General features: G+C 52.3%; 1 protein-coding gene across 1 annotated transcript; it reads left to right on the top strand.

Moving 5' to 3' along the window:
• Positions 1 to 4,898: 4,898 nt before the first annotated feature.
• Positions 4,899 to 21,245, top strand: Igsf9 (immunoglobulin superfamily member 9). The gene is made up of 20 exons (XM_048357420.1): positions 4,899 to 5,112; positions 5,329 to 5,517; positions 10,344 to 10,496; positions 11,233 to 11,387; positions 11,633 to 11,750; positions 13,760 to 13,901; positions 14,015 to 14,160; positions 14,256 to 14,398; positions 15,857 to 15,997; positions 16,489 to 16,605; positions 16,828 to 16,978; positions 17,182 to 17,305; positions 17,509 to 17,684; positions 17,919 to 18,169; positions 18,637 to 18,721; positions 18,800 to 18,976; positions 19,286 to 19,328; positions 19,452 to 20,312; positions 20,486 to 20,613; positions 20,815 to 21,245. The coding sequence occupies exons 1-20, from the start codon at positions 5,055 to 5,057 to the stop codon at positions 20,994 to 20,996; spliced, it is 3,540 nt and encodes a 1,179-aa protein (XP_048213377.1). The 5' UTR covers positions 4,899 to 5,054; the 3' UTR covers positions 20,997 to 21,245.
• The last annotated feature ends 741 nt before the right edge of the window (positions 21,246 to 21,986 follow it).

Raw genomic sequence — 21,986 nt, forward strand, 5'->3', positions numbered from 1 at the left:
GACTTAGAGTGGAAATGCAGCATGTTAAAGTGGAGTCAGAGGTGTCCTTGAGGAAATGAAGCAACATAGTATTTATCCGTGATCAGTAGTGGATCCAGGGAAAGGAGAGAAGGGCTTTCTGACCACACAGGAGGTAAGTGCAGAGAGAGAGAGAGCAACTCTAGGTATTATATACCATGAATAAGGGTGAGAACCCAGAATGGAGAGCTAGGCAGGAGCTTTTCCATTAGACTTGGGGGTAGGAGTTAAGGACAAGAGCCACAGCCCTCAGGAGCTTAATATCCCACAGGGACAAAATACACAAAGAGTTGACAATGATAATAATAAGAAACCATTTTTTTTTTTGCTAGAATGTTAAGTGGACCAGTGCTCAAGGGCATGTTGTCAGTAGAGTCCCAGGAAATTTCATTTTTCTGATTTTTTTTGTCAGCAAGTTGAAAATACACAGGCAAGTGATATATGGGTAAAAATCTCAGTTGGATGAATAAACTTTCTCAGATGCTAATGACTGGATCAAGGACAAGCTTTGTTTAGGACAAAGTCTAAAACCTTAGTTTCGAACGTCTGTGATTATTGCTTTCATTATCAACTTTCACTTCTGGGGTAGTAAGGTAATAAGTGATCCTTTTCTTTAAAATAATATTTCTTTAAAATAATAAATGATCCTTCTCTTTAAAAATTATATTATATTGTAATCAGAAGAAAATGACAATAAAACTCACAAAATAAGCTTCAGAAAAGCATGCATATGGGATAAGCATTTAAAAATTGGAAGCCACTTATATACCGTGTGTGTGTGTGTGTGTGTGTGTGTGTGTGTGTGAGTACTGGGTCTTGAACTCAGGGCTTTTCCTGCCTGGGCTGGTTTCCAAGTGCCATCTTCAGATCTCAGCCTCTTAGTAGTTAGGATGGCAGGTATGAGCCATCAATGCTGGTGCTCTGCTTGAAAATCATTTTAAATCCCCCCAAATGAGATTATCTTTTTTTCCCCAGAAACTACCAGAGATGGCAGGAATGAAAGATTTGGATCAGAGATGGGGCCAGTTCTCCTGCTGGTCAGTGAGGAGCTAAGAACTCAACGAGGTTTCTCTCTTTGGCCGTATATTCTATTGTTTTTTTTTGTGTGTGTTGTGTCCACTAACATGAGTCATTATAGTTTTGTCAATTGTTAGGGCAGCCAATTACATGTAAAGCCTTCTCTTTTTTATTTAGCCTTGCTGGAAGGGTGGTGGGAGACCCCCAGGGACACTTCTACCTCTGCCAGTGACCAAAAATCCCACCCATTTAAACCTGGGAGATCACTCTAGCAGTTATTCAAAAGATGTAATGATCACCAGAGAAATGCTGTGCTTCCTGGCCCAAGACATAATCGGATAAGGTTAGGTGTCCACTTGGAGGGATCCCGTGGCAAGGATTATCTTGCAAAGCAGTGTTTGTATCCATCCTTCAGGGTCCATAGCTGATTCCGTCAGCTACTGGTGTTCTCCTCTGAGTGGTAGGGTGTTTGAACTGCGGTGAGATGAGTGTGTAGCTTTCAGGGAGGATTCCATCGGAACGCAGGGAGTGGAAAGTAGTATCTGCGGGGGCATCAATTATTGTAAGGTTGGGGGTAGTGGGGGGGGAGGGCAAATAACCGACCAGCATCTCCAGCCCCATCAAGCTGAGAAAGTGCAAATCCCCGAGGAGCAGCCAGCCACACAAGGGATCTTTTCACCAGAGAGGGAAGTCTCCCGGGGAATAAGTAGGTTTCAAGTCTAGGGGTTGAGTTTGAATGCGCTCTGCAGGCACCTCGGCTGGCAATCTCAGCCAGTGACTTCATCTCGCTGGGTCTTGGTTTTCTCCCGAGACAATGAACGTGCCCTGCACGGGACATCTGCGAGGGCTACGTGAGCTTTTCAAAGTATCTAGCCCAAGGTGTGGCGCCCTGCGGGGCTCCGGGGAAGCACGAGTTCTTTCACGCTCACCTTTCATCTCTGTTGTTTGGATGCCTGTCTCCCCTCCCCTCCCGGGCCTGCTTCTCTGGCTCCTTCGCGCTACCATAGTAGCCTGGGAATCTATTAGGCACCCCCAAACTCAGAAAGCAGCCTTTCCCCAGTGGCACGCAAGCCAGGCGCCCAGGCAAGATCTGGGAGCCAGCCAGCACAGACAGGTATTTCCAGTCTGGCGAGAGAGGAAATGGGTGGCGAAGGGGATGGGGACGGGGATGGGGATGCGGACGGGGAGGAGGAGATCGGGCCGCCGATGAGTCCTGGTCCCGGGAGGAGAGAGGGGGTGGGGTGGGGAGCCGCGCTCTCCCCGGGCGCCGCAGCCCCGGGGCTCAGGTTTCAACGCGGTGTCCGGGGCCCGCCCTTTTTTTCCGAGAAGGGAAAGGGGGGTCGCAGGTGCGATAAAAAGGAAGGGAGTGGGGGCGTGCCCGGAGGCTGCACTGCGGCGGGCTCCGGTGGCTCCCGGTGCGCAGGACTGATCCGGTGAGGCCCTCTGGGGAAGCAGCGGCCCGCCACCCCACGCCGGATTGTGTAGCGCTCCACGAGGGGGCGACCTGAGCCCACGTGCAGCCGAGTCCTCATCCCCCCCCCCGGAGGAACTACAACTCCCAGGAGGCCCAGGGGTCCTGCCCGCCTCGCCAGGCCACCATCGGCTCCAATTGGTCGTCTCGGAAGGGGGGGTGGGGATTGGCGGTCTCCAGGGCGACGGGAGGCGCTCGGGGCATCCGAGGCGGGGAGGCAGGTCCGCCCCCTATTGTGTGGCTGCGAGAGCGGAGCCCGAGCGGTGCGGAGCAGGTGAAGGTGGGGGCGTTCTGGAGGGGGGGATAGAAATGGGGTGCTGGCTGGGGGGGCGGGCAGCAGGGCAACAGTGTGGAGTTATGGGGGGCCAGGAGAAGCCGGAGAGCTCTGGAGAGTAGTGGAATTCTTGGAGGGAGCAGGACTAGGGGAGTTCTAGGGAGTGGAGTGGCATTCTCGGGTGGGTGGAGGGGGTTCCCCGGGAAATGGAAGAGTTCTGGTGGTAATCTGGGGGAGTTCTTGGCGGGTTCCGCCAGCAAGGAGGAGTTCCAGGGGCTGGAGATGGCGAGGGAGAAGGGAATGGTTGGGGTAGAGTCTCCGAAGTGTAGAGTGGGCTGAGCCAGAATCCCAGGGAAGGGGTTGGGGTGTATGTGTGTGGGGGGGGGGGGCGGGATCCTGGGAGGCGAGGATGGATCGAGTCTGGGCGAGTGAGGGGAGATTCCGGAGGAGAACCGCGGGGAGTTCTCCGAAGCGCAGAGGACCTGCCGCAGTTGGAGACAGATCAGGTGTGAGAAGCTGGAATTTTGGAGGGACTGGGATGGAGCCGTGGCTGAGATGCAAGTGCTGTGTGGTCGAGGGACCGCTGGATGGGGAGACTGGAAAGGAGAGAATTGGTGGGGGCCAGTAGAGTTGGAAAGATCCAAAGAAAAGTGGGGAACTCATGGGGATGCCTGAGTTATGAGAATCTTGGCAAGCAGAGCCAAGAGAAAATGGGGGTGGGGGGGTTCCATTTGATTGGATAGAAGGGTTGTGAGGGAAGTATGGGAGAGTGGCAGTCCATGGAAGATTTAGAATATTGCTGCAGAATTCCCAGGAGTCAGGCATTGAATAGAGAGACACGGATGAGGTTGCCATGTGGGAGATATTTTATAACCAATGATGAACTGTGAGGCCAAGAAGGGTGGAGGCCCCAGAGCAGAGTCCACTTAGATTTGCCAGGCCCAGGCAAGGGCTCTCTGGTTCCCCGTGACTGCCCGAGGAACGATGGGGCCTAGACTGTCAACAGTTCCTACCCTTTGTGCCCCAGGGTTCATTTTGTACAGTCTAGGGATACAGGTATTTTTGTTTTCTCCAGGATCATATCCCTAGTGTTGGGGGAAGGGATGACCTGGCAAACACACTGGCACCCCCAGGATGCTGGAGAGGAGTGAGGGGGAGGAATTGGGGTGAGGCACTTGAGGTGAGGTGCCTGGCAGAAGTAAGGCTGCCTGGCAGCATGGTGAAGGGGAAGTGGTGCCTGCTGCCAGCCCTAGGACCTGCCCAGACTTGGAGGAGGATGCTGGGCCCCCCATATCAGCAAATCGGGGAGACATCTCCTCCTCTCTCAAATTCTTGGCTCACTCAAAGTCATATAGGAAGGCTGAGTAAAGAGGGCATAGGACTTTACACAGAGTTGGGAAATTGGGCAAGAGATTGTGTGGGAGTGTCTTGGGGGCCTCCTTTGGGGGATGTAAGCAGTTAGATTCTAATTCAGACTACTTGGCTGCTCTTGAGTGACACCCTCAAGGTCCTCACTGATCACAGTTGGAGTGGGGGCCATAATATGGGTTCTACCTTGCTTTCTGCTACCTTATTACCACCAGGAGTAAGCAAAGAGAAGAAAAAGTTGAGTGATGAGGATCTTGCTCTCTCATATTTCCCTGAAAAATCTTATTCCTTCATATAAGAACCACCCAGTTTCTCCTAGCTGTTTGCCAACAATATCATAATCCAGGTTTTCATAAAATTCCTCTGCTTTTCATATTATTCCTTTGCCTTAGGATCCTTCCAACTTGGTTGGCCCCTCCCATTTTCTTACCTATGAGTTTCCTGGCCTGGTCCTCCCTTCTCTTTGTGCTTCCATCTTGGCTTAGGGCTTTAAAATCTCTGGCCTTGGAACTAGGGACATATTCTTAGTGATAAAGTGCTTGCCTAGCATGTGGGAGGCCCTGTGTTAAATGTCCAGCACTACAACAAAAATGATCCTTGGTTTCTTCACTGGCCTCCCCCTATCCCACTTATTTACTTTCATCCCTCCATTTTTCCCTAGTGTTTTTCTCTGACTGGAGTTTCTTCTGGGCTCCACCACTGACCAACTCTGCCTGTTGCCTTGCATTTGCATTTAGAGCTGGTGGATTCTCCAGAGAACAGCCACCTCAGGTTGTACACGAGAGCTGAAACCTGAGGCCTAATCAGGAGGATTGATCCCAGGATTCCTGGGCAGTGGACATCTCTCGGCCCCTCCGTCTGGGCTCCTGTGGATAGGAGGGGCCGGGCAAGCAGGCCAGCTGGGCTATGGTTTGGTGCTTCAGTCTGGCCATCCTCAGCCTGATCATCAGCCAGGGGGCTGACGGTGAGCTGGATCCTTGGGGCCTTTTGGGGTGTGGGGTGTTCCTCAAGGGGTTCTCAGTGAGTGTGTGAGCTTAGGAGATGGCTAGGGCTGGTTCTGGTGAAGGTGAGGGTTCATTTACCCAAACTCCTAAGGAGCCTACAGAGATACTGATGGAACTTCCCATCCCAGCTCTCACTTTGATCCCCCTGCTGTGCCCTCATGCCACCCACCATGCAGGTCGAAGGAAGCCTGAGGTGGTTTCTGTGGTGGGCCGGGCTGGGGAGAGTGCAGTGCTGGGCTGTGACCTGCTGCCCCCGGCTGGCCGGCCCCCTCTGCATGTCATCGAGTGGCTGCGCTTTGGATTCCTGCTTCCCATCTTCATCCAGTTTGGCCTCTACTCTCCCCGAATCGACCCTGATTACGTGGGTAAGAGTTCTCCTCAGGCGGGAGGGAGGGAGGTATCCCAAACAAAAATGAAGCTGGGTAGGCTGAGTCCCACTCCAATCTCATCTCCAGCTCCACTGCCTTCCTCTGCTTAACAAGCATGGCTCCGCTTCCCAGCATGTTGATTCATAGGATTCATGCACACGCATGCTCACGTGCACACACACACACACCTGTGTGCACGCTATAGCTGTATGGTATTTAGAACTTTGCCTGGTTGTTCCACAGGAGATCCTACAGTCCTATTCTAAGTACCCATCCCAATTTTCCAATCATTCATTCTGAAACCTCCCTGTTTCCAGCCTGCTCTTTTGTAATCTCTTAGCCTTGTCCTATTCTTTGGCTCTACTATCTGCTTGTTTCCCTATCTTCCCATCCCCCACAGCCTGAGATGTTAGTTTGGGGGTTCCAAGCTTTTAGGAAATAGGCTGAAGGGGCTGCAGGGTGGTTGGGGTCTAGCCTTTTCCGCTTCTTGGTAGTGGAGTGACAGGGCATAGCCTGATTCCCAGCAGAGAGGGCAGGCTGGGGAGAGCCCCAGTTTCCCAAAGGTTGGGCTGGCTGGATTGCTGTTTTTACTACACCTCAGCAGGCCTCCTGCAGTGACCCTTTTGCTCCTAATCCTGGATGGAACTTTAATCTGATTGTTTTAGCATCAGGTCTCAGAGGTAGTGTTGGGTCTCAGAGGGCCTTTGGGAGGTCCTTCCTCACCATGGGTTTGAGCTGTTGGGCAAAGCAGAGTCTTGCTGCTTCTTCAGAGGTGAATCTCAGAAAAGGCCACTGGGGAGGATGTTGATGGGGACCCCCACCTTTTCCCTCTTCAGTTTTGAATCATGAGAGCAGCCCTGGGATTGGCTGGGCTCTTGCCACAGGAGGGCTGAGACGCCAGGGCAGAGAGCACAGGCAGGTGCTGCAGGAGGAGAGAGTTTATTTTCAAACTGAGGACAGTTATTGGCAAACAGCCTGGTGGGAGTGTGTGTGCGCATCTACAGAAGCCCTTAGGGACTTGAAAGTGAGGCCCCAATTAGCACAGCAGAGGGAATGCCTGTGCCCACCAGCCCTCCCTCCTGTCTCTGCCTGCCTGGACATGGGGTTTAGGGCTACAGGGCTGAAGCTGAACAGATCCAGAATGTTGCCTGAGGGAGGGCAAGGTAGAGAGAGGTGGAAAAAGGTTTCCCTGGGACTCTACCAAAAAGGAGGGAACTCTTCCCTTTTCTCCAGCCTCTGTCCTGTCTGGCAGTCCGTCAGGCAGCCGGACAGTTACTGGGTGGCTAGTGTGGATTTATTTCTGATTCTCTACTGCTCCTTGAGCTACAAGGGCCATGAACTTATAACCTTTGGAACTTTCCTCCTACCCCTATGGTTTGTGATCACCTCTGCCCCTGACTAGCCTGGAGCTCCTGATTAGCCAGAGCAGTCCAGAGAGTCAGGACCCCAGAGGGGGGCCCCCAGAGCCCATTAACCCCTTTATTGCCTTATGGTGCAGAAGGGGCCTCTCAGCCTTTGTGTGGGGGACTTGGAACTGCAGTTGCTAAGCAACGGGAGGTGGAGGTTGCTACAGACAATGCTGTTCTGTCATAAACCCTCTGGGCAAGTGGAAGGGAGATGGGCCTGGGATTGTGTGGGGGGCTGGTGGCCTAGAATGTGTGAGGAACCATGAGAGAGATACAGAGCTTTGGTGATCACAGTGAAGAGAAGAAGGCTTTCAGGCTTGAAGGACTAAAAGTCATCTAGTGGAGGAGATTGGGTTTATTATAAATTAATTCAAAAGTAGCAAAAAACAAAACAAAACCAGCCTTCCTCCAAAAAAAACCTAGTATAAAATGAGGAGTGTGTGTGTGTGTGTGTGCGCGCGCGCGCGCGCGCGCGCGCGTGCGCGCGCCAGTCCTCGGGCTTAAACTCAGGGCCTGGATGCTGTCCCTTCTTTTGATCAAAGCTGGCACTCTACCACTTGAGCCACAGCTCAATACTTCCAGCTTTTTGGTGGTTAATTGGAGATAAAAGTCTCATGAACTTACCTGCTCAGGCTGGCTTTAAACCAAGATCCTCAGATCTCACTCTCCTAACTAGATAGGACTACAGTCATGAACCACCAGTGCCTGGTTTGAGCTAGGATTTGGAGTCCCATTAAATTAGCTACTGTAGGTAAAGTACTTAGCAATGTGCCTGTAAAGTATTTTTACAGGGCTTTAGTCTATGCTCCAGCTTTCCCAGAATGGATGTTAGTTAGACCAATTCTTTGCGTCCATGAGTCAGGCTCTTGGCCCTTGACTTGTGTTGTATTTCTTGGCAGTTTCAAGATGCCATACACCACAGAAATGATGTACATTTCTCCCTGTGCTGAGTTTGATAAAAAAAAAAAAAGCAGTTGTCTCATTCTCTGTTTAGAAATCGGCTCGCTTTAGTCATCTCCCATTATCCTTCAAAACCATCTGCCTAATCACATCTCCCTGGACACCTTGCTTGCCCCGCTTGCTTCATAGTGCAGTGTTTAGACAGAGCAGGTGCCATGCTTTGAACTTCTATATGGGTGAACACACGCTTGCCCACGTTGGCTCAAGGCAACATGGGTTCCCTGTCTTTGGGAAACCTTACAGGACAGAGACTGTCCTTTCTTTTTTCCATACCTGGCATGTGGGCAGATCTGAAGTCCATTCAGTTTGGTTTGGTGTCTATAACACAGGCTTCCAGGGGGATGGCCCAGGCCTCAGGAAGCCTCAGGAGGTCTCAGGACTCCAGCACCTGCCATCTTCCTGCTCCTCTGTATACCACTGAAGCCCAGGTCTCCCAGAAAAGTGAGGACTTGAAACATTGTAGCTTGGGAATAGTGGGCCAGTTTGCCATTGTCTTCCAATTTCCCAAGTGAGAATATAGGCATTTATACTCAGTTGCTTGAACATCACTGGACCCTAAGGCTGGTGATCAGTGGAAAATGACTTTGCTACCAAGCTGTGTAGTTTTGGAAAGAAAGTATCTGTTCCTTCATCTACAGTGAAATTCTTGGGAGGATGGAATACAATGCCAATGCCTAATATATGGCCCATATTCAGTGCTCAGTCCCGTTCCCTCTTCTTCATGCTTTCCCTCTAGAGCTCAAAAACTGCCATAATGAAAAGTTACTATGGGGCATAGAAGGGGCTATAGTCTGGAGTCTGTGAGGCTTGGTAGCCAGGCAGATTAGGGTTACTGAAGAATCCTGCTGGTGAGTTGAAGGGTTTGATTACGTTAAATATTTACTTGCTAGGCCTAGTCTTATCTCCTGGGTGGGGATTAAACACCTAGCCCTTTAAGCTGGAACTCCCATTCTAAAAAATTCACACCCAGGAGCCATTCATAGAAGAAAAATAAAGACCCTAGCCTCTACTTCTTTCCTGTGGCATTAGAGCAAAATGTCTTAGCTTCTTCTTGAGAAAAGTCATTCTAGAAGTAGCATATTAGTAGATCAAAAAGGGTGAGTGTGCCAACAGCTTTGGACTTTTGACTGGGAGGAAGGGCTAGAGTGGGCACCATGTTAAGGGCCTTACTGTTGTCTACCATTTGTCTACCCCAGAGGTCACTGGGCAGCTGGTGAATATAGAGAGAATTAGCTAGACTACCCAAGGGAGAAAGATTGCTGGCATCCATGATGGGAGAGAAGGAAATGCAAATATTTAGGAGGTAGGATTTGGAAGATACACTAAGCAAATAGATAAGGAAGGGGTGATAGAAGAAACGTGGTACAGTTTACCAGCGTGGGAGAGGAAAGGGAGATGGTGGTTGTCAGCAAGTGATGGGGCCAAGAGCGAGAATAGGCTTCTGATTTCAGATCTGAAGCCTATCTGTGTGTGTGTAGCAGCCTTTATTTGAGTTTCCATGTGTGCCAGGCACTGTGCTATATGCCTTCCTTCCATGATCTCTCCCTTTTGTCACACCCCCAACTTTTTTTTTTCCTTTTTCCTTTTCACAGTTGAGGAAACTAACATTGACAGGGCATCACCCAAAGGAGTCCACAACACAGCTAGACTTGGACCTAAGTCTCTGGCTGCCACGCATGTGTGCCTTTCTCTTTAGGTTGATTCCAGGCAGGGTTGGTTCCATCAGGGAGGGTGCTGTGGGATGTGTGAGTGCTTCCAGCTGAACCTGGTGGGGTGCTGTGGATGTTGACTCAGGGTGTCTGTGCTGTGGTGTGTGGCTTTGTGGAGCTACATGTGGTCAGTCAGCCAAAGCCTGAGTGCCCTGGGGTGTGGTGGGGGTGGGGTGAGATGGCTGCTGACTCTGCTGCCTGGCTGGGTTGGACTCTGGCCACTCTAAGGCGCTTAGACAGCTGATAATAGATCTGAGGGATTAGAGGCTTTGACAGGCCAGGTCTAGGTCCCTGCTAGGGCCCCAAACACAAGTATGGGTTCCAGGGACATTCCTTTTGCCAGAAGAATACCCAAGGGAGCCCATACTTTGCCCTTACAAATAGATGGGCTGATCCTATAGAAGTTTAGAAGAGATCAAATCCTGGCTCTTCAACCTCTTCCCCTAACCAGTCTCAGGAGCTGGATAGAGTTCAGTAGAACATTCTACTCACTCCTCTGGGTTCTCTTTGTGTCACCTGTTGGAAGGCAGAAGCAGTCAGCAACCTGCCCTCAATGATGATCCCAGCTCACCTGTGTGGAACACCCCCGCCCACCCCCACCCCACCCCCCAAAAAAAATCAGGGTAACAGAGAGAGTGAGCCTGGCCTCTACCACAGAGAATGGCCAGTGTGAGCTGGGGTGGAGGCCTCCTGCTAGGTCCTTTCAGCACTCCTGACTCAGGGTTCCCCCCCACCCCCAACACCCCAGGGCGAGTCCGGCTGCAGGCAGGAGCTTCTCTCCAGATTGAGGGGCTTCGAGTTGAAGACCAGGGCTGGTACGAATGCCGTGTGCTTTTCCTGGACCAGCACAGCCCTGAAGAGGATTTTGCCAACGGCTCCTGGGTGCACCTGACAGTCAATTGTATGAAGCTGGGGAGAGGTGGTGATGGGGGGGGGGGGGGTGGCGGGGATGCTAGTGGAGGAGAAAGGGAAGAGAAAGTTTAGTTTCCAGCCCGCAGGCAGGGCCAAAGCCTCACCCTTCCTGACACTCCCAGCTTGCCCAATTAGTGGTTGATTCTTAGCCTTCCCCACCTTCCTGCTCTCCCAGATCCTCAAAACCAAATCTTATCAGCCTCCTAGGCTTTGTATCAGAAGCTTCCTCTTCTCTACCTCCTTGGCTAGGGTCTGAGTAGAGAAGAGGGGAGGGTTGTTGTTGGGCTCTTGAACAGCACTTCATGGTTTAAAAACACCTTTTTTTTACTCAGGACCTCACTTAACTCTCTGAAAACAAAGTTGTAATCATTCTTATTTCACCAGTGAGATTGGGGCAGAGAAGTGGGTGGAGAAGCAGAACATGGCACTGAGGAGTGGCAAAGCAGTCTCTTAACTCAGAACAGAGACATTTAGCTGCCTCACCCCTCCTCCCCCATCGCATCTCTGCACAGCCTGCTTACTTAGGCCAGACCAGTATGTAGGGATGAATGAGTGGTACAATCATCATTTCCTTCCAGGTACAATAGATTCGGATTGGGATTCCTGTGAAGTTGGGCAGGCTGGTGGGCTGAGGCTTCAACCCTAAGTTGTCTCCCTGGGCCTTGGATGCTGCTTTTCGGGCTGGTAGCTGCTCTGGCAGGCTGTGATCCCTCTCTCCCCAATAGCACCCCCTCAGTTCCAAGAGACACCTCCTCAAGTCCTTGAAGTGAAGGAATTGGAGCCAGTTACCCTGTGCTGTGTAGCCCGAGGGAGCCCCCAGCCACATGTGACTTGGAAATTCCAAGGACAGGACCTTGCCCAGGGCCATGGTCAGCTGCAAGTGAGTAGGCCAGAGGGAACATGAGGGAAGGTGGATAAGAACTGGGGGGGGGGGGGGGGGCTTGGGGTCTGAGGAGGGGGTAGAGGGTGCCTGGCTGGGAGATGGGTCAGAGGAAGGACCTAGCATTGGCTTCTTGGACACTGGGGTGCTACCTCCCTCTGCTGGCCAACCTTGGAAGTACCTGGTCTGAAGCTAGTTGTGCAGAAAGGGATTCTACCCTTCAGGAGGACTCCTTCCTTCTTCAGGTGCAGAACGGGACACTATGGATCCAGAAGGTGACCCGAAGCAGCGCTGGAGTCTATACATGCCAAGCCTCCAGCACTGAGGGCAGTGCCACCCATGCTACCCAGCTTCTGGTGCTAGGTGCTTTTTGGTTGGGAGGACTGGAGGCAGAAGAAGCCTAGGAGAGAAGACAATGACCTGTAGTTGGGACAAACACAACAAGACAAAAAGGAGACTCATGCCTGAGGGAAGGGTCCATACAAGTTGAGAAGTCTCCTAGTGCAGGCTGTTGTGCTCAAACCAATTGGTTTTGAAAAGGATAAGTCAATGGACAAATAGATATTTAGTTCTCAGGAGTATGGTAGAGGACATAAGTGCATAAGTGTTGGTGTTAGGTTGTGAGTTTTCTCATCAAACAAGTGCATATCTACCTCTCAAGTCTGTGACAAGAGTTTAGGTTCAGCCAAGCACAGGGAGTGGCATACAGTAATTGTTGGTTGTGGCCAGCTGAGGTGTGCGAGGCCTGGAGTCTGCCTTCACAGGATGGGTTGCCTATGTGGGAAATAAGGGGAAAAAGTTGCTCTCCATGGTACTGTGAGAAGGGAAATGTTGGATAATGGTTAAAGACAGAGACTCTGGCATCAAGAAGCTGGACTCTGATGGCTCACACCTGCAATCCCAGCTACTCAGGAGGCTGAGATGAGGATCACAGTTCCAAGCCAGCCAAGGCAGGCAGGAAAAGCCATGAGACTGCAAGTTGGTGAGAGTCTTATCTCCAATTAACCACCAGAAAATGGGAAGTGGCACTTTGGCTCTGAGTGGTGGAGCACTAGACTTGAACAAAACAAAACGGGACAGTGCCCAGGCCCTGAGTTTGAGCCCCACAACTGACCAGAAAAAAAAAAAAAGGCCTGAAGAGGAATCATGCTTCCCTTACTGACCTAGGACAAGTCACCCCACAATCTCTCTGCCTGTGAGCCTCTGTTTCTTCCCCTATCAAAAGGAAGCAACAGTTCCTTCCACATTGCTTCTTATGCAGAGTACTGAGATGACCAGGCAAAGTGCTAAGCATCAGTGCCTGCCACGTCATTCCCTCTTATAACTAACTGGTCATGAACTGAGGCCTAGAGGGCCATGTAGCCACAGTGGTCAAGAGACAGGTGTGGAGGACGCCCTCAGGAATAGTATTCCAGACCTGTGGTTCAGGGAGCTAAGGCATGGAAAAGGGAGTCTGCCTGATGTGGCGTTAGCCTGCTGTACAGATTGACCTGAAGGAGTTCATGTGGGCTGGTGTGTGGAGAGATGGAGGGCCCAGAACTGTGAGCTCAGTGTGGTAGAACTGGAGCCACTGCAGGTCCTGGAGCAGCAGTGTTCTGTGGGTGAAGATAGCCATTCTGAATGAATGGTCATTGCTGTGGCATCCACACAGACGAGCCCGTGTTACAACATCTTGGGTAGGGTGTAAGTACCTGGATTAGAGGAAGGGACATAGAGGTGATTTAGGGACAGGAAAGGTGAGCAGAGTTCAAATGGTCCTCTCTAGCAAGTGCAGCTCAAGTGGTAGAGTGCTAGCCTTGAGCAAAAACATTCAGGGACTATACCCCCACCCTCATACACAAAAGGCAAAAATCCAGGTGCTGGTGGCTCCTACAGTCCTGGCTACTTAGGAGGCTGAGATCTGAAGATCATGGTTTTGAAATCAGCTCAGGCAGGAAAGTCTGTGAGCCTCTTATCTCCAATGAGTTACCAAAAAAGATAGAAGTGGAGCTGTGGCTCAAGTAGTAGAGTGTGTGCCTTAAGCACAATAGTTGAAGGACTGCTCAGGCCCTTAGTTCAAGGCCCAGGACCAGCACAAAATCAACCAGCTAAACAGAAAACCAGTACTTGCTAGGCATAGGAAGTGATATGAATAGCGTCACCTCTGATGGAACGAGGAAACTTTGGGAAAGGGAGCAGGTCTTAGGAAGGTGGCGGGGGGAGGATCTGCACAAGCGAGGGGTCCCGCTTCAGGTCCCCAAAGGGGACCTAGGATGCCCTAGGGCATCCTACCTTATATACCAGAGGGCATATCAGAAAAAGTTGTAGAAGTACCCAGAAAGTTCTGGGAAGACTGTGTGACAGGTTGCTTCTCTCCTTTGTGCTCTGCACAGGACCCCCTGTCATCATTGTACCCCCAGAGAACAGCACAGTCAATGCCACCCAGGATGCTTCCTTGGCCTGCCAGGCTGAGGCATACCCTGCGAACCTCACCTACAGCTGGTTCCAGAACAGCATCAATGTTTTCCACATCAGGTGAGGTTACCCACACTCGGGGCTGTGATGGTAGAGACCTGATGAGGGTCTTTTGAGAAGCCCTTGGGATGGGTAAGACTTGGACCCCCCTCCTCACACATGCTGTATTGCAGCCGGCTGCAGTCCCGAGTGCGGATCCTGGTGGATGGAAGTCTTCGGCTGCAGGCTGTCCAGCCTGATGATGCTGGCCGGTATACCTGTGTGCCCAGCAATGGCCTCTTGCGCTCGCCTTCAGCCTCTGCCTATCTCACTGTGCTCTGTAAGCCTGACTCCAGATCCTTCCATAGCCTACTCCCTCCCCTAGGCCAGGACAAGGCCTTTTCCCTCAACTCAACACTACTTTTCATACCCCAGACCCAGCACAGGTGACAACAATGCCTCCTGAGACACCCCTGCCCATAGGCATGCGGGGGGTGATCCGATGCCCAGTTCGTGCCAACCCCCCACTGCTATTTGTCAGCTGGACCAAGGATGGGCAGGCCCTGCAGCTGGACAAGGTATGCACTTGGGGCAGGGGGAATGCAAGACTGAGCTCATGTTCTGATATAAGGCCTAGAGTGGAGTTAGCCCTGTGACTGAGAAACATACACTTGGGTATTGGCAAAGAAGCATCTATCCTTAAGGAGGACACTGTCCTGGGGGTAGGACAGCAGCAGAGACCCTGTAAGGAAGCCAGGAATGGAATAAATGCCTTTCTCCCAAGCATGGTTGAAGATAGATGAGTAACAGATTCTGGGACGTTGGTGAAGAGTCTTGAAGAGTGAACGCCATTCCATGCAGAAATCAGGACCCGGAGGCAGGACACGGCGTAGGGTGCTTTTGCAATAGTGAATTGGGCAGTTTTATGGGAGCTGAAGAAAGTGTCTGTAGAGTGGTATAGAAAATGAGTGGTGTAGAAAAAGCTATAAAGACAGGTTGGGACCTATAGGGGGGGAAACCCCCAGCTTCATACCAAGTTAATAATACTTCATTCCTAAATGGTTGGGTTCTTTTGTTTGTCTGCAGAGACTATAAATTCCTTGGGGCCTAGCATTGCATCTTTTATTTATTTATTTATTTATTTAGTGCTGGTCTTGGGACTTGAATTCAAGGCTTGGGCACTGTCCTTAAGTTTCTTTTGCTCAAGGCTAGCACTCTTAACACTTTGAGCCACAGCACGACTTCCAGCTTTTTCTGAGCAGTTTATTGGAGATAAGAGTTTTCATGAACTTTTTTGTCCCTGCTGGCTTTGAATCTTGATCCTCAGATCTCAGCCTCCTGAGTAGCTAGGATTACAGGCACAAGTCACTGATTCTTGGCTATTGTTGCATCTTTTAATCACAGTGTCTCTGGGGATTTTACAGTAGTAGCACTCAAACATTTTCTTATGTGTTAAAAAAATCTAAGGGCAATTGGAACCAGGATAAATTTTTTTTCCAGCAAAGATGTTTAATAAGTATCAGAGCAATTGGGAGTTGAGTTTGTGAGCTGGAGTGGACTGGGTGAAGTGTTGTGAGCTTTTGAAATAGTCTGGGTAAGGGGTTACGAAGTCTGAGCTGGAGAAGATGGATGGGCCTTGTGCACAGACAGGGAAGCATTTATATGGGGAAAGGAAGAGGCCACGTGTTGCTGTGGACGACAGTGAGAGGTAGGCTTTATGCAGACCTCGGAGCTGGTTTGGGATGGATGATGTGGAATTAGGTGACAGGGGACAGTGAAGTCACTGCAGGCAGGGAGCCCCACATGACACGTCTCCAGGGGGCACCATTCATGCCAGCCCCTGGCAGTTGTGCAGTCACAGCTTCACAAGCACCATACGGAGAAGTGAAGAGCTGCAGTGCAGAGAGTGGGTGGGGCACATAAGTTGTGGAGTTCCTGCACAGTGTCTTCCTTCCACCCTTGTGTTGCTGCCTGTGCGGCCTAGCCTGGCCTCTGTTGAGTTTCTTTGTCTAGTTGTGATCTTCTCTGCCCTCCAGTTTCCTGGCTGGTCCCAGGGTCCAGAAGGCTCGCTGATTATTGCCCTGGGGAATGAGGATGCCCTGGGAGAATATTCCTGCACTCCCTACAACAGTCTTGGTACAGCCGGACCCTCTGCCATGACCCGTGTGCTGCTCAAGGTGAGGTCCACGTGGGCCAGAGGCCTGCCAAGACATTGGGTTAGGTGCTGATTGTTGATCTGCGCTCAGGTCAGAGTGATGGGGTGGGGTGGGACAGACTCATGTAAGGAGGAACTTCCAAATCTGTGTTTGCCACTTACATTTACCAAATGAGATACCTGTTTCAGCCCTGCTTAATCCTCAACTCTGCCACCCTCCTGTCTGGGGCTGGGAGGAAGGGAGCAAAGTGGCCAGGCCGGGGTGACCGGTAGAGGTGTACATCTTCAGAGAGTCTTCCCGGGATCACCAGTCCTTTGCTGTCCCACCAATTCCCTGCAACAAATACCTACTGGGGACTGAGACAAAGCTAGGGAGTAACTAAGAGGTAGAGATGGAAGGAGATACACACAGACAATACAGTGTGACAGGGAGCTCAAAAGGGATGAACTCAACCTTAGAGATGCAAGAGAGGCCTTGAAAGAGGCCCCTCCCAATGCAGATCTGGCCCACAGGCTCCGCCAGCTTTTATAGAACGGCCTAAAGAAGAATATTTCCAAGAAGTAGGGCGGGAGCTGCTCATCCCCTGCTCTGCCAAGGGAGACCCTCCTCCTACAGTTTCTTGGGCCAAGGTAAGGCTCCCAATTCTCTCTCCCTGGGTTCATGCCTATGGCACACCTGGCTCTGAAACCGCTCCCCCCCCCCCCCCCCCCCGCCATTTTATGGGAAGGAGCATGTTCTCAGAGGGAGGGTTCGTGGAGGGTGGGGAGGAGCCCTGCCCCCTGGAGAGATGAGTGGCCTCCTTGGTGAGGGGTGGCTGCGTGTGTCCTCAGGGCTGACCAGTGGTTCTGTAGGTGGGCCGGGGGCTGCGGGGCCAGGCTCAGGTGGACAGCAACAACAGCCTCCTCCTGCGACCACTGACCAAAGAGGCCCATGGACGCTGGGAATGCAGTGCCAGCAATGCTGTGGCCCGAGTGGCCACCACCACCAATATCTATGTGCTGGGTTAGTGGCTGGGCAGTGGGCTGGGCCTGGGGGAATCCATGTGAGACTGAAGAGTCCATTGTAGAGCCCCACATGGGGGATTGTGGGTATGGGACCCCTGGAATGATAGATGGAAGACAGCGCCTGTTCCCCCACCTCCCACCAACTTGCTTGTCTCCTTCCCTTAAGGCCCTGACCATTTTCCTCCCAATCTCCCCACCTAGGTACCAGCCCTCATGTGGTCACCAATGTGTCTGTAGCGCCTTTGCCCAAAGGTGCCAATGTCTCTTGGGAGCCTGGCTTTGATGGTGGCTATCTGCAGAGATTCAGTGTCTGGTATACCCCATTGTGAGTGACTTGTTCCTGCCTTCACTCTGGATCTGTCAGGCCCGTTCCCCCTTATTCCTGGCTTTCCCTCTGTCCTGTCTCCAGACTCTTAGGTGTTCAGAGCCCAGGTCCTGAGAGTTTGTGAGGTTGAGCAGAGGGAGGAAGCCAGTTCTCTGGATCCAACCTTCCTGAGCTTCCTCTCTCATGAACTCCATGTTTCCCAGGGCCAAGCGTCCTGACCGAGCTCACCATGACTGGGTGTCTCTGGCAGTGCCTGTGGGGGCCTCCCACCTTGTGGTGCCAGGGCTTCAGCCCCACACTAAGTACCAGTTCAGCGTCCTAGCTCAGAACAAGCTGGGCAGTGGGCCCTTCAGTGAAATCATCTTGTCTGCACCTGAAGGTGAGAGACCTATCCCAGAGCAGCAGAGCAGACCCAGGAGGGGGAAAGGCTGAGAGAGAGGGTGGTTACATATTTGGAACTGGGGATCAGAAGGGGTTAGAGGTATGGGGCAGCCTGGGATATGGAAGGACTCTAGCAGAATAGCCGGGTCCCTGGGGACTGTGGAAGGCCAGGGGAGGGCTAGGATGAGGGACCCTGGGAGCTCTATCTGACTTGCTCATCTGCCCTATGCAGGTCTTCCCACCACACCAGCTACCCCCAAGCTTCCTCCGACAGAGATGCCACCTCTCTTGTCGCCTCCCCGAGGTCTAGTGGCAGTCAGGACACCCCGGGGAGTTCTCTTGCACTGGGATCCTCCAGAAATGGTACCTCAGAGACTGGATGGCTACGTCTTAGAAGGACGGCAAGGCTCCCATGGCTGGGAGGTATTGGACAGGGCTGTGGCAGGGACAGAACTGGAGCTGCTGGTGCCAGGCCTTATCAAGGTACATGCTGGAGGTGGTATCAGGAAAGCCCTTCCCAACATTGTCTAGTGTCTCACCCACTCTCCAGATTTCATCTTTTCCCAGATCATCTGACCGTCTTCACCTCCCCTTCCTACTTCATCCTTACCTCTCAACTGCAAAGTCTTTCTTTCTTTCTTTCTTTCTTTTTTTTTTTTTTTTTTTTTTTTTGGCCAGTCCTGGAGCTTGGACTCAGGGCCTGAGCACTATCCCTGGTTTCTTTTTGCTCAAGGCTAGCACTCTGCCACTTGAGCCATAGCGCCACTTCTGGCCGTTTTCCATATATGTGGTGCTGGGGAATTGAACCCAGGGCTTCATGTATATGAGGCAAGCGCTCTTGCCACTAGGCCATATCCCCAGCCCCTCAAAGTCCTTCTTTGTAAATGGGGTTTGCCCTGGGCATTGTTGGGCTCTGATTCCATTCCTGGCATCCCACCCCTAATCTACAGGATGTTCTCTATGAGTTTCGTCTTGTGGCCTTCGCGGGTAACTATGTCAGCGATCCCAGCAACACAGCCAACGTCTCTACTTCTGGTGAGGATTGAGTGGGAAGGGAGGGTTCTGGAGGCTTGGGGGTTCCCAGCCTACTGACTTGCTTGGTCCCTTTCCTAGGCCTGGAAGTCTACCCCTCACGCACACAGCTCCCGGGCCTCCTGCCCCAGCCCGTATTGGCTGGTGTGGTAGGTGGAGTTTGCTTCCTGGGCGTGGCTGTCCTGGTGAGCATCCTGGCCGCGTGCCTCATGAACCGGCGCAGGGCAGTGCGGCGTCGACGCAAGCGCCTCCGCCATGGTAGGTCTCAGAACCCTCATTCCTCCTCTACCCTCATCTCTCCTGTATCCTCATTCCTGGGGTCCTGAGTACTTAGCCACTTAGGGGTAAGTTTACCTGAAGGGTCTGCCCATCCCTAAGCCTCTCCTACCTGGGAACAGTCTGTCCCTTGTGCATGGTCCACTTACTTTCTTGTAGTCTTGGACTAGGCCTTGTCTTGTCGTCTTCCTAGCTAGATAGGGATTGGGTTGGGCAGCTCCTGTTAGGTGACATCAGTGCCCCAGGGCTCAGGTTTTATTTGTGTCACCTCCTATTCTCATCCCCTTACAGATCCGCCTCTGATCTTCTCCCCTCCCAGGAAATCAGCACCACAGTAAGTCCTCCAGCACATTGGTCCTTCCCTCCCTTGCTCTCCCTAGTTCTTCCCTATTGTGCAACAGAGTGGTTGTACAACAAACCTCTCAAGGTCAGACCCTGATGTCCTGTCCTCCCCCAGCTCTGCTCCTGGCTCAGGCAGTCCTGACAGTGTGGCCAAACTGAAGCTCCAGGGCTCGCCAGTCCCCAGTCTACGGCAGAGTCTACTCTGGGGAGAGACCGCCCGGCCTCCCAGCCCTCATCCGGACTCTCCATCTGGCCGGGGACCCTTACCCCTGGAGCCCATTTGCCGGGGCCCAGATGGGCGTTTTGTGATGGGCCCCACTGTGGGGGCCTCCCAAGAAAAGTCAGGCCTGGAGCAGACAGAACCTCCGAACCCAGTGCAGCGTCCGGCCCAGTCCTTTGACTGCAGCAGCAGCAGCCCCAGTGGGGTCCCACAGCCCCTCTGCATAGCAGATATCAGCCCTGTGGGGCCCCCTGCAGCAACCTCACCCGGTCCATTGCTGGGACCTGGACCTCTGCTCCAGTACCTGAGCCTGCCTTTCTTCAGGGAGATGAATGTGGATGGGGACTGGCCCCCACTAGAGGAACGCAGCCCCACTCCTCTCCCAGATTACACAGATACTCGACTCTGTCCCACCTCGTCTTTCCTTCCACCCCCAGACTCCCCACCCCCATCTTCCAGGGTGGCATTTCCTGGGGCCAGGATAGGGGCTGGGATCACTTCAGAGCCTCCTTACACAGCTTTGGCTGACTGGACACTGAGGGAGCGGCTACTGCCAGGCCTTCTCCCTGCTGCCCCTCGGGGCAGCCTGACAAGCCAGAGCAGCGGGAGGGGCAGTGCTTCCTTCTTGAGGCCCCCTTCCTCAGCCCCTTCTGCAGGGGGCAGCTACCTCAGCCCTGCTCCAGGAGATACCAGCAGCTGGGCCAGTGGCCCCGAGAGATGGCCCCGAAGGGAACACGTGGTGACAGTCAGCAAAAGGTGAGGGCAGTGCCTGGCCCTCCTTGCTCATTCTGCATTTCCCCTCACCACCACCCTCAGACCAGAAGACCCTGTCTCCTTTTTGAAGTGTTTGCTGATGTCCAGGGATTTCCTGGAGACCTCAGGGATACCTCCATTCCTCTACTCACCTTATGCACTTGTCCTTTGAACAGGAGGAACACCTCAGTGGATGAGAACTATGAATGGGACTCAGAATTCCCTGGGGACTTGGAATTACTGGAGACTTGGCCCCTGGGCTTGGCAGGCTCTCGACCCCGACCTGAAATTGAGCCAGAGCTAGGTACGCTGTCCCACATCCCCTCTGCCACGGTGACTCACCTGTTACCAGTCAGGCCCTAAGCCCCAGGTTTCTTGCTGTACATTGTGTCTTGCTCCCCTGGTTCACTACACTGCCAAGGCCCTTTGGAACTTTAGACTTGAGCTCTTCCCGCAGTGGACCGCAAGACCTCCTCTCTCCTTGTCCTGTCTTCCTTTTTTGCAGGTGCTAAGACTTTAGAGGAAGGCTGCCTCCTGAACACTGCCCGTGCTGCTGGCCCTGAGGCCCGCTGTGCTGCCCTTCGGGAGGAATTCCTGGCCTTCCGCCGCCGCCGAGATGCCACCAGGGCCCGGCCACCAGCCTATCGACAACCAGGCCCTCACCCCGAACAGGCCACTCTGCTGTAAGGCTGGGATAAAGCACATGGACCTGCAGAAGAGTCTACAGCAGGACCTTACTGCCATCTTAGATGCTGCTCCTGCCATTTTGTGCTCATGCACAGAACTTGAGGGTGGGCTTGGGTGAACTTGGTATGGAATGTATGTGCTGGCCCCCTAGGTGGGTCTGGATTGGAGTGTGGTTCTGTGTGTGTGAGTGTGTGCGCGTGCGTGCGTGTGTGTGTGTATGTGTGGTTGTGGTGTGGATGATGTTTTTTACAGGTGAATAAAAGTCTGACAAATATTTCTGTGTACTATATGTAAAGTTTGCCAGAAAGCAAACCACCACATGGTTCAAGCAGAGAAGAGTTTATTGGGGGGGAGAGAAAACTGTGAGCCCACACAAGATGGAGGTGCATGGTGACAGGAAGGAAGAAGAGAAAAAGAGAGAGGAGAGAGAAAGGGAGCAAGAGAGTAAGAGAGAAAAGGGAAGAGTGGGGACTCATGTTGAGCTGGATTATATAGGGAAAGGTGGAAGGTATGGCCAGGTGGATTGGATGTGACCTCAGAAAAGGGGTTGGTAACTGCTTCCAGGTGTGCCAGTTACCTAGGGAATGCAGGTTTAAACATGGAGGGGGGCATCTGCATGGAGCCCTCCTGTGGGTGGACCTTACACTATATACCTTTGACTCTAAGGGATGTGGGGCATTTACTGAACCCTTAGAGAGTAGCTGGGACAGCTGGGTGTGGTGGTCTATGAGAGGCTTAGGCAAGAGGGTTAAGTAGTTCCAGTCCTGTCTAGGCTATGTACTGAGTTTGAAGTTATCCTGGACTGCATAGCAAGACCCTATCTTTAAAAAAAACCAAAACAGCAACAAAAACCTAAATCAAACCATTGAATTCATCTTCAGGGGGAGAAAAGGCAAGAGGCCAGACATTAAGCCCTGAGAAAATACAAAATTCATAGAGACCTGCCTTTGCCCTTGGGGAGTTCCTTCTAGCCAGTGAGGCAGACAAGTA

The sequence above is a fragment of the Perognathus longimembris genome, chromosome 11 (genome assembly GCF_023159225.1).
Source record: "Perognathus longimembris pacificus isolate PPM17 chromosome 11, ASM2315922v1, whole genome shotgun sequence".
NCBI classification, from domain to species: Eukaryota; Metazoa; Chordata; class Mammalia; order Rodentia; family Heteromyidae; genus Perognathus; species Perognathus longimembris.

Coding starts and splice junctions, on each gene's coding strand:
- Igsf9 (XM_048357420.1), top strand. CDS start 5,055: ATGGTTTGGTGCTTCAGTCTGGCCATCCTCAGCCTGATCATCAGCCAG. Junction 16,979..17,181: donor CACCAATATCTATGTGCTGG/GTTAGTGGCTGG, acceptor CTCCCCACCTAG/GTACCAGCCCTCATGTGGTC. Junction 20,614..20,814: donor TGAAATTGAGCCAGAGCTAG/GTACGCTGTCCC, acceptor CCTTTTTTGCAG/GTGCTAAGACTTTAGAGGAA.